The 12024-nt window shown below is 38.3% G+C and overlaps 1 protein-coding gene and 1 long non-coding RNA gene across 4 annotated transcripts in view; one reads left to right on the top strand and one right to left on the bottom strand.

Moving 5' to 3' along the window:
• The window catches only part of LOC131826845 (uncharacterized), a 210681-nt gene that overhangs the window by 197710 nt on the left and 947 nt on the right, over positions 1-12024 (top strand). The window lies entirely within an intron of this gene.
• Positions 9146-12024, bottom strand: part of ST18 (ST18 C2H2C-type zinc finger transcription factor) — a 104956-nt gene continuing 102077 nt past the window's right edge. For all 3 annotated transcript variants that reach the window (XM_059166466.1, XM_059166467.1, XM_059166468.1), the window contains one exon: positions 9146-11631. In XM_059166466.1, the coding sequence (XP_059022449.1) occupies positions 11491-11631 (141 nt within the window). In that variant the 3' untranslated portion in view covers positions 9146-11490. The remainder of the gene's footprint in view (positions 11632-12024) is intronic.

The following is a 12024-nucleotide window of genomic DNA, read 5'->3' as shown; positions in this document are numbered from 1 at the left end:
TGCATATTTTTGGACCACAATACTCTGAAGCTACAACTCAATCACAAGAGGAAATTTGGAAAGAACCCAAATACATGGAGACTAAGCAGCATCCTTCTAAAGAATGAATGGGTCAACCAGGAAATTAAAGCAGAATTGAAAAAATTCATGGAAATAAATGATAATGAAAACACAATGGTTCCAAATCTGTGGGACACAGCAAAGGCAGTCCTGAGAGGAAAATATATAGCAATACAAGCATTTCTCAAGAAACAAGAAAGGTCTCAAATACACAACCTAACCCTACACCTAAAGGAGCTGGAGAAAGAACAAGAAAAAAAAGCCTAAACCCAGCAGGAGAAGAGAAATCATAAAGATCAGAGCAGAAATCAATGAAATAAAAACCAAAAAAACAATAGAACAAATCAACAAAACTAGGAGCCGGTTCTTTGAAAGAATTAATAAGATTGATAAACCCCTGGCTGACTTATCAAAAAGAAAAGAGAAAGAACCCAAATAAAGAAAATTATTAATGAAAGAGGGGAGATCACAACCAAAACCAAAGAAATACAAACAATTATAAGAACATACTCTGATCAACTCTACACCAACAAATTTGACAGTCTGGAAGAAATGGATGCATTCCTAGAGACATGTAAACTATCACAACTGAACCAGGAAGAAGTAGAAAACCTGAACAGACCCATAACCAGTAAGGAGACTGAAACAGTCATCAAAAATCTCCAGACAAACAAAAGCCCAGGGACAGATGGCTTCCCAGGGGAATTCTACCAAACATTTAAGGAAGAATTAATTCCTATTCTCCTAAAACTGTTCCAAAAAAATATAAATGGAAAGAAAACTTCCAAACTCATTTTATGAGGCTAGCATCACTTTGATCCCCAAACCAGTCAAGGATCCCATCAAAAAAAAGAATTATAGACCAATATCCTTGATGAACACAGGTGTGAAAATTCTCACCAAAATAGTAGCCAATAGGATCCAACAGTACATTAAAAGGATTATTCATCATGACCAAGTGGGATTTATTCCAGGGCTGCAAGTTTGGTTCAACATCCACAAATCAATCAATGTGATACAACACATTAATAAAAGAAAGAACAGGAATCATATGATACTCTCAATAGATGCTAAAAAAGCATTTGAGAAAGCACAGCATCTCTTCCTGATCAAAACTCTTCAAAGTGTAAGGATAGAGGGCACATACCTCAGTATTATCAAAGCCATCTATGAAAAACCCACCGCGAATATCATTCTCAATGGAAAAAAACGGAAATCTTTTCTGCTAAGGTCAGGAACATGGCAGGGATGTCCATTATCACCACTGCTATTCAACATAGTACTAGAAGTCCTAGCCTTAGCAATCAGACAATAAAAAGAAATTAAAGGCATCCAAATCAGCAAAGAAGAAGTCAAACTATCACTCTTTGCAGATGGTATGATACTATATGTGGAAAACCCAAAAGACTCCATTTCAAAACTTCTAGAACTTGTACAGACATTCAGTAAAGTGTCAAGATATAAAATCAATGCACAGAAATCAGTTGCATTTCTCTACAGCAACAACAAGACAGAAGAAAGAGAAATTAAGGAGTCAATCCTATTTACAACTGAACTCAAAACTATAAGATATGTAGGAATAAACCTCACCAAAGAGGCAAAGAATCTATACTCAGAAAACTACAAGGGAAGACACAAAGAAATGGAAAAATGGTCCAGGCTCTTGGATTGGAAGAACAAATATTGTGAACATGTCTATGCTACCTAAAGCAATCTACACATTCCCTATCAAAATCCCATCCATTTTTTCAAAGAAATGGAACAAATAATCCTAAAATTTATATGGAACCAGAAAAGACCTTGAAAAGCCAAAGGAATATTAAAAAAGAAAGCCAAAGTTGGTGGCATCACAATTCCAGACTTCAAGCTCTATTACAAAGCTGTCATCATCAAGACTGTATGGTACTGGCACAAAAACAGACACATAGATCAATTGAACAGAATAGAGAGCCCAGAAATAGACCCTCAACTCTATGGTCAACTAATCTTTGACAAAGCAGGAAAGAGTGTCCAATGGAAAAAAGACAGCCTCTTCAATAAATGGTGTTGGGAAAATTGGACAGCCACATGCAGAAAAATGAAACTGGACCATTTCCTTACACCACACATGAAAATATACTCCAAATGGATGAAGGGCCTCAATGTGAGAAAAGAATCCATCCAAATCCTTGAGGAGAACACAGGCAGCAACCTCTTCGACCTCAGCCGCAGCAACTTCTTCCTAGGAACATCGCCAACGGCAAGGGAAGCAAGGGCAAAATGAACTATTGGGATCTCATCAAGATCAAAAGCTTTTGCACAGCCAAAGAAACAGTTTTCAAAACCAAAAGCAACTGACAGAATGGGAGAAGATATTTGTGAATGACATATCAGATGAAGGGCTAGTATCCAAAATCTCTAAAGAACTTAGCAAACTCAACACCCAAAGAACAAACAATCCAGTCAAGAAATGGGCAGAAGACATCAATAGACATTTCTGCAAAGAAGACATCCAGATGTCCAACAGACACATGAAAAAGTGCTCCATATCACTCGGCATCAGGGAAATACAAATCAAAACCACAATGAGATATCACCTCACACCAGTCAGAATGGCTAAAGTTAACAAGTCAGGAAATGACAGATGCTGGTGAGGATGTGGAGAAAGGAGAACCCTCCTACACTGTTGGTGGGAATGCAAGCTGGTGCAGCCACTCTGGAAAATAGCATAAAGGTTCCTCAAAAAGTTGAAAATACAGCTATCCTATGACCCAGCAATCGTGCTACTGGGTATTTACCCTAAGGATACAAACTTAATGATCTGAAGGGGCACGTGCACCCAAATGTTATAGCAGCAGTGTCCATAGTAGCTGAACTATGGAAAGAACCTAGATGTCCAGCAGATGAATGGATGAATGGATAAAGAAGATGAATTGAATTTCAAAAATTAAAGAGAGAACTTTCAAGGACCAAACAAATGAATGGATAAAGAAGATGTGGCATATATATGCAATGGAATACTATGCAGTCATCAAAAGAAATGAAATCTTGCCATTTGGGACGACGTGGATGGAACTAAAGGGTATTATGCTTAGCGAAATAAGTCAAGCAGAGAAAGATAACTATCATATGATCTCCCTGATAGGAGGAAGTGGAGATGCAAGATGGGGGGTTTGGGGGATAGGCAAAGAATAAATGAAACAAGATGGGATTGGGGGGAGACAAACCATCAAAGACTCTTAATCTCACAAAACAAACTGAGGTTTGCTGGGGGGAGAGGGTTTGGGAGAAGGGGGGTGGGGTTATGGACACTGGGGAGGGTATGTGCTACGGTGAGTGCTGTGAAGTGTGGTAACCTGGCAATTCACAGACCTGTACCCTTGGGGCTAAAAATACATTATATGTTTATAAAAAAATAAAAAAAATAACAAAAAAGCATTATGATTGCTAAGCTACAGAAAAGGCAAAAAGTAGAATATTTTCTTAGATTTTCTTTTTGAACATTCTTTCTGGCTTTTTGCAGAAGGTATGGTCAGACAGACATGTAATGAAAGTCACACACACAACTTTGTATTTTCTAGCAGTTACATTACCAGTAAGCAAAAATAGAAGGAGAATTTCATTTTAAAACTATAGTTTATTCAAACCCATGTGCCCCCAGATATTTTTTTTTAAAGATTTTATTTATTTATTTGACAGAGAGAAATTACAAGTACACTGAGAGGCAGGCAGAGAGAGAGAGAGAAGGAAGCAGGCTCCCCGCTGAGCAGAGAGCCCGATGCGGGACTCGATCTCAGGACCCTGAGATCATGACCTGAGCAGAAGGCAGAGGCTTAACCAACTGAGCCACCCAGGTGCCCCAACCCCCAGATATTTTTACATCTGCTATGGTACCAGATGTAATTCAGTGCTTGGTCGCTATAGTTGTGAATGGTGCTGGAAGTGCAGGAAGGCAGAGATAGGAAATGAGCAGGTGGGTCTGAGGTTAGGAGGAGAGGGTGAAGGATGGATGTAACTAAGCAGCTTTTTTTTCTTTTTCTTTTTTTTTTTTTTTTTTTAGGAAGAGCTGAGACAAAGTGAAAGTGTAAGATGTTCTCAGCTGTGCACAAGTTATTTAACCACTTTGTGAATCCTCTTCAAATTATGTAATGATCATAATTCTGAATTCACTGAATTGTAGGAAGAGTTATAGCACTTGGGAAATTCCTGATGAACATTAAGCACTGAATAAATGTTGACACACACACACACACACCCTTTAAAAAAAAAAAAAAACCCTCAGAATGTTTTGGAGTACCTGCGGGAACAGGGAGCTGACTTCACGCTTGAACAGGACTATGGATTAACTTCTGCTGTTTTCTGTAAGGAATCTGAATTCACTTTTTATTTAGTTTTCAAAATCCTTATGTTATCAAGGAATGATAATTTTTCTAGTACTTGTTTCTTCCCTTTCCGTTTCACTCTCTCCTCCTTCTGCTCCTTTTCTTCTTCCTCCCTCGTTTGGTTGACTGTGCACGTTTTCCTTCTGATCTAGATGTCACTAGAGATGGGAAAGGGCATGAGGGAGAGAATAAAACATTCAGTTTTGCTTTATTTTCACAGAAGTATCCAAAGGAGGTTGTTGAAAATCTTTAGTGTTAAGCTTTTAGGTGTTTGGGTGATCCAAAATAGAGCCATGTATGCATCTGTTTGCTGAAAAATTGAAGATAATCTATGTATTCATGGTTGGGTGTAGGAATTACTTGGGCCTGTAGAATCCTCCAGAATACAGACACAATGATCTGTTGATAGAACAAAACTTTGTTTACCTTGACAGAGTGTTCCCATCTGAGGAGAAGGGCAGGCAAAGGGTGGGTATGTATGCAGTTTGGGGGATCTGATTTAAGGAGGACTTTTTAATAACAGTGTGATTGTTATTGGGTAGATTCACAGCCTAACAGTCTAGAAGAGACACCTTGGCAAAGCTGGGGTTCAAAGTGAGTCTCAGAAAACAGCCATTTCAGGCTGGTTGCTGTTCTGAGATGGGTATTTACTCTGAGAGTACCTTGTGTAGTTCCTGTTCAGATAAATATATTGTTAAGAAGTTCCTGGAATAAATAATGAAAATATTTTCAATTCTTCTTCCTGGGCAGAAATTTCCTGGAATAGTAAACTCATGTTAATGGATACAACCCAATAGTGGAGGCATGTTAGAGAAGATAGCACTCTAAGGCCTGGGAGCGGCCAGCTGTGTATGTGGGTGTTTCTGGTCCTTGAAAGTTCTCCCTTTAATTTTTGAAATTCAAGTACACCAGCCTTGGAAATAAATATTTACAATGATTTCCAGTGGCTAAATGTTTGGTCCTTCAAAAGCATTATTAAGGTGTCAAATCCCCAAAGTGCCATTCTTCAAAATATCTAGCCCATACATCCAGCTCTGGATTCCATCTCAAGCCAGACAAGATAATAAATTACAGAAGAAAAATGACTATATTTATATATGATAATACATATTTGAGCAGACAAATTATGGAACAACAGCTGTTTCTTAAGATCAGGGAACTTCACGTTCTCTTTATGTTTTTAAATATCTAATAGCTGCTAAAGGTCAGTACACAGTGAACTTTTATTTGCCAGAGGTCAATCCAAAACTGTCAAACATACACGGGGCAGCTAGGGACAGAACACAATAATTATGTTGTTTTGCCCCCCAAAATGAGTTATTTACATTTTGTTCATAATTTGGCTGTTATTACAACCCGTATTAAGATTTTCAATCCCAATTCATCAAGTAAATGATTAAAATGTCATATTTTTATGATATGCCTTTACAAGAAAAATACATCATAATAGTGTGGCTTAAATGTGAAAATGATGCTTCTTTGAACAACTTCATCTGGAGCAGTGATTAAAATGACTGCCTCTTGCTCAATAACTGTGACTGGCAGCAGGTTAGGATGACAGCCAGCAAACTGGAGGATGGCTAAAGAAAGTAATGATGGTCAGCAGGAGGGACAGGAGCTGCTCTCTGGGTCAGAGCTGGGTTGAGTACTGACGCTGGTACTTAACTTTTGGTCATCAAGAAAAATCAGTATTCTGTCTAAACCTCGGGTTTCTATCTGCATAACAGATAGCACTGTTGTGGAGCTTAGGAGAGCAAGCTCAATGGCTTAAAGGGCACCAGGAGGCTGTTGGTAATGGTAGGTAGGCATGCAGAGAAAGGGGAACCCTTATGAAGGTTCCTTAAAAAGGTGAGTGCTGTGAAGTGTGTAAACCTGGTGATTCACAGACCTAGGGATAAAAATATATGTATATAAAAAATATATGTTTATAAAAAATAAAAAATTAAAAAAAAAAAAAAAAAGTTGAAAATAGAGCTACCAGATGACCCAGCAATTGCACTACTGGGTATTTACCCTAAAGATACAAATATAGTGATCTGAAAGGGCAGCAATGTCCACAACAGCCAAACTATGGAAAGAGCTTAGATGTCTATCAACAGATGAATGGATCAAGAAGATGTGGTGTATGTATATACACAATGGAATATTATGCAGTCATCAAAAATGAAATCTTGCCATTTGCAACGATGTGGATGGTATTTTGCTAAGCAAAATAAATCAGAGAAAGACAATTATCATATGATCTCACTGATATGAGAAATTTGAGAAACAAGACAGAAGATCATAGGGGAAGGGAGGGAAAAATGAAACAACACAAAACCAGAGAGGGAGACAAACCATAAGAGACTCTTAATCTCAGAAAGAAACTGAGGGTTGCTAGAGGAGATGGGGGTGGGAGGGATGGGGTGGCTGGGAGGAGGGTATGTGCTATGGCAAGAAAAATAAAAATAAATTTAAAAAAAGATTTAGGAATATGGGGCATGGCTGGGCTCTAGCAAACATCTTGATCTGAAGCAGTTCTTGTTTTCTTTCTTGCAGGTGAGGCGGGATCTGATAGGTTACTAGACTGATCCCCGCAGATTACATCTTCAAAATGATGGAAAGAGGTTGAATGCTAACACTACTTTTCCCTAGTTTTCTGGTCTTGAGCAAGTTACTCACTTCCCTGAGCACCAGTTTCTCTGTCAGTTTAATTGGGCATGGTGATATTTACTGCATAAATATGGTTGAGGATTTCATGAGACATAGTATACAAGGCTTCACTGATTGTGTCTGACAGTGTAGACAGCTATTAGCCAATTAAATCTGCTTACTTTATAATTATCTGCTGACTAATGAGAGGAAATAGCAGGGTACTATTCCCAGACCACACTAAAATGGACATAATGTGTGGGAAGAGATGTAGAAAACATTAGTTTTGTGAATAATAGGAAATCATTGATGTATCATAACAAGTCTCATTTTTAAAAACTTTTTCTGGTGAGGCAGTTCCTTTTTTTTCATCCAGGCCTTGGTTCCAGTGGAAGCATTTTAGTTCTTTGTCTGAAGGCCCAGAACCTTTCATGAAATGGTGAGAACAGTCTTACAGAATAGGCTGAAAACAAGCACAGCAGCACTCACTACCAATTTTCATGTTCTACTGTACAGTAAAGATATAGCCCTGAACATTTTTCTTGCTTTGATGAAGCAATTTTAACTGTTTGAATTGCTAGAGTAATAATTATTTCCAGTGGAAATCCAATGCTGTCATTTTTGTTTTTTGTTTTAAAGATTTTATTTACTTACTTGTCCGCAGTGGTCTAGGGAGAAGCAGGCACCCCACTGAGCAGGGAGCCTAATGTGGGATTCTGTCCCAGGACCCTGGGTTCAGAGGCTTAATGGACTGGGTCACCCTGATATCCCTCATTCCCTGGTTTTAAAGATTCCTTTGGCATTCTGAAGTCTGCTTGTGGAAACTGGCACTCCTCAACATGGTCGGTTATAGTGTGGCCCCCTCTGACACTTAACTGGGTTCCTTGCCTCTTATCGTCTCACTTCTCACTACTTTTTTGATATTTTCACTACCTTAAACTGCTTGGTTGGTGATTTGTCTCACCAGCATGCTTTTGCACATGCAATTCCTGCTGCCCGCAATGCTTTTCCTGGAACCTGCCCTGCACCCCCTTCACCAGCACTTTCCCTGGGACGGAGTTTGTTAGGTGCCCCTCACACCTTTTTCATAGGAGCCTAATGCGTGGACATCACAGTACTTATCACTCATTTCATCATCCCTCACTGGGTTGAAGAGTCGTGGAAGCCAGGAAGTGGGCCTCCCATAAATATCCTTGAATTAAACCTCTGTTGTATGAATGTATGAAGCCTAGCGATCCCTCTCTTATTTCCAGTACCAGTAGGACTGGTATTCCTTCTCTGATATGTTGGGAGACAGGGACACAGACACCAGTTCCTGATTGTGAAATTGCAATCAGGATAAGATACACATCCTCTGTGAAGGGTGAGCTAAGAACACAGCTGAGCATATTGGCATCTTGTGATCCATTTTCATAGAGTGTATCATATGCACATTTGGTATGAATAAATTTGGTGACTCAAAGCAGGCTATCTTGTGCATTAATGACTGTGTGCCAACCCCTGTCCCGCTTAGGTCTACCCAAGTATAGCCCTGGCGTTCCTTTGGGGAACCAGACTTCCTTCAGTCAATTGTTCTTCATTACATGGATTACATTGAGTATAAATGTCAACTAGTCCTAGAGATATGTAAATCTGGGCAGAAACTGGAAAATTAAATTAAGCTGACTCTTTGACGTTAGATAGGAAAAATACACAAGCAAAGGAGATGCTGTCAAGAATTAATCATTATTTTTCTTTAATTTGTGTTTAGCTGGCTTGTATGAATACAGAGATATACTCAGTACCCAAAGCAATTGTGGAATTAGCAGATACAGGTGAATCACCTGTTAGTGCTAGCAAAGTTTTCCCTCACATCAAAGGTAGCCCCTGAATACTGAACCAAAGGCTGTGTCAACTTATCAGTTGGCAAAAACATCCTGTCCACTTGGGATAAAATAATGAGCCAGGCAGATTGGTTGGCAGAACTGAAATGCATCAGCCCTACTTGACTCTGGGGCAGTCTACCTCAGCAGACCTCCGCCGGGACAGCGCTTTCCATGGAATGAATGGCAGTAATGGTCTCGATAGAGTAGCCCAAGAAAGAGCACAGCAAAACTCATTATCAATTTTTATTTCCTACCATACACCAAATGTACAGCACTGAACACAATTTTGTTGTTTTGATGTAAGAAATATTAATTGTTTGAAGAAACAGTATACAAACAAGCTACTTCAAATTAAAAAAAAATGCATACATCATTGCCTTTTTGCTGTTTACAAAAGACCCAATTTACAGTATCTATCATTAACAGAGTTGAAAGGAAAAAAATCAGTGCACATTACAAAACACATCAAGTACAAAGGAGGCAAATAAATACAAACATACTTCACCAAACAGTCTGCTCAAACTATGCAAACACAAATAAATTAACCCGAAGTCATAGTAAATTATGGTAATAAATACATAGGTTGGTAAGAGATTTCTTTTAAATTAAATAAAATATATAACAAACTTGTTAAAATATTTAGCAAATTAAACCTTTGTCTTTGTAATAAGTGAACTTATTTGTATGCCTCTATCAAGTACTGTATAGCAAAATGTTTGCAAGTACATAACTTTAATAGAAAATTTTGTTTGGTGTCCCATTTATAATAGACAGCACATATGGTAGCTCTTTTTTTAAAAGTGATTTTTAAATTAACACCGTTCCTACCTAAGAACAGACATCTCATTTTCACTAAACTAAGATTCAAGGGTTCAAATGAACCCCAAACAGAAGATAAGCCCCACTTAGTACATAACAATGACCACAGTGTCATGGAAGTGGAATTACTGTTGATATTACTTTTCATTTGTGCAGTTAACAGTAATAACAGTGGAATATATCAAGCCTGTGAGTGCCATCACATTCAATCTACATATCCATGAGGCTAATAAAAAATAAACACTTTTGTTAAAGCACAGAAAATTAAGCCCACACTAAGTTCAAGTGTCCATTTACACGGAGGCACATTGCACACGAGGTGTGTGTGCACACCAAAAAGGCAGTTTAGCTGGTTGTCTATACCTTTTTCTTAAAAAAAATAAATATAAAAAAACTTTTGAAACAATGTTTAACTACTTTACAATCCCTGAAATAGACATTGCCTTTACTATAGCAACTACTAAACTCTGATCCATCCAGAAATCCAAGATTTGGGGCTCAATTTCATGCGTGTGTGAGTGTATGTGAGTGTGTCTCTCTGTGGGTGTATGTCTGTGACTGTGAGTGTGTATACTTTGTAGCGCTTGTAGCTCTATGGAAAGATTTTTATCAAATTGAAAGGTCTCCTGTTGCCTAAGGAGGGTAAGACAATGCCACCAGTGTTTAAAGTATTTACTCGGATCAGAGTAATGTATTTTTCATGTGTTACTATATTTCCTGTTCCTTTCCAGTCCACCCAGTAAGATAAATGCTATTTCAGGGGATATGGTATCTACAAAATTTTCCATTTGGATGTGTTTGTATTTGCTAAGTACAAATCTACATCAATATTGTCACTTGTATATTGTACCAACATATGGCAGGAAAGCCTGGCTGGTCACATCAAGTCTTATTTCTCATCTTGGGATAAGAGTTGCCAACTATCTGATATGACTTGAAAAACAAACAGACAAATCTGCATCACTAAAAAAGCTTATGTTTCTTTAAAACATGTCAAATAAATAATTCATATTAACTAAAACCGTACAGCCAAGTCGAATACTTTGCTGATTGCTATATTTAATTATTGCTAACAAATTCTGAACAGGCTGTTTTCCAGTACACTGTGCTACTGTGAGTGCGCATTTCCCACTAGTGGGCGCCATTTATCTTCTTATTTCTTCCCGCACCTCACGGCAAGCTCCTTTACAAATACAAAAGCCAGTAAAAGGGAGGAAAAGAAATGTGCAATAAAAATCAAACCGGACCATAGTGCAGTCCTTAGACAAGGATTTCCTTCTTACATTTTTTGTTTTCTCATTTAAACCCAGCAAGGTGTGTGATTTGAGAATAGCATTTCTATTTAAATTCTATTGGAAAATAAATTAATAAACACACTTGTAAAAATATGGCAGACTTCAAAATGCAGTTAAAAGATAAAAAACTCTTTGATTAGAAATAAATAAAATATAAAAATGTCACATTTATTTTACATATACTTTACAAAAAAAAAATCCAAAAGAGTGCAATGAAGAAATAAAATTAAAACATATGAAAATAAATAAGATCTGATATTTGACTGCATCGCTTTTAATCCAAAGAGTCTATTATAGTTTTTCTTTCCTTTTTATGTCAGCTGGGGGGAAAAATTAGTGCAATGTTGCAATTGTAAATGCAGTACGGCAACCTATGTGCCTTAGCAGCACAGGAGTCCCTTCCAGATCCGTCTGTGTTACTGCTGTTTGTAATTTCTGTTGCCTGGCAGCGCTGTGGTCCTACACATGGATGCCCTTCACTGCCTGTTTGATACTTTCCAGCAGAGCTTTGCATTCCGGGGAATAGTCCCGTTCCAGATTGCTGTACATGTCTGTGAGTGTATTTACATATGCTTCAAAATTCTGCTCACTGATAGGCCCCTAAATGAAGACAAAACACATTGAACCAATCAGAGTCACTCAGGCTGGGACAAAAGGAGGACCTAGTAACACGAAGAGTATCAGTGACTCCAGGGGCTTAAAGGGAAGGGAAGAATCCATATGGCTGCTGGAGTTTGGGGAGATGGAGAGACTCTGAGTATGTTGGGATTCAACTGTTCACTCTTTACTCCATTGATAGACTTGCTGTGATTGTTAATATTTTGCGGTCAATTTGGAGATGTGTCATATAGATACCTGGCTACTGAGCTGGACCCCTCAGAGCTGCACTGCTTCTTTGGGGAGGCTGCCTCAGCTTCAATTGCACATGTCCAGCATCACAGACCTCGTGTCTGCACAAGGGGAATGTCGGAGAGGCTATGGAGGAAGACTTGG

The sequence above is a fragment of the Mustela lutreola genome, chromosome 3 (genome assembly GCF_030435805.1).
Source record: "Mustela lutreola isolate mMusLut2 chromosome 3, mMusLut2.pri, whole genome shotgun sequence".
Classification (NCBI taxonomy): domain Eukaryota; kingdom Metazoa; phylum Chordata; class Mammalia; order Carnivora; family Mustelidae; genus Mustela; species Mustela lutreola.
The sequence above is the reverse complement of the archived record's forward strand: the minus strand, read 5'-3'. Positions and strand labels throughout refer to the sequence as shown.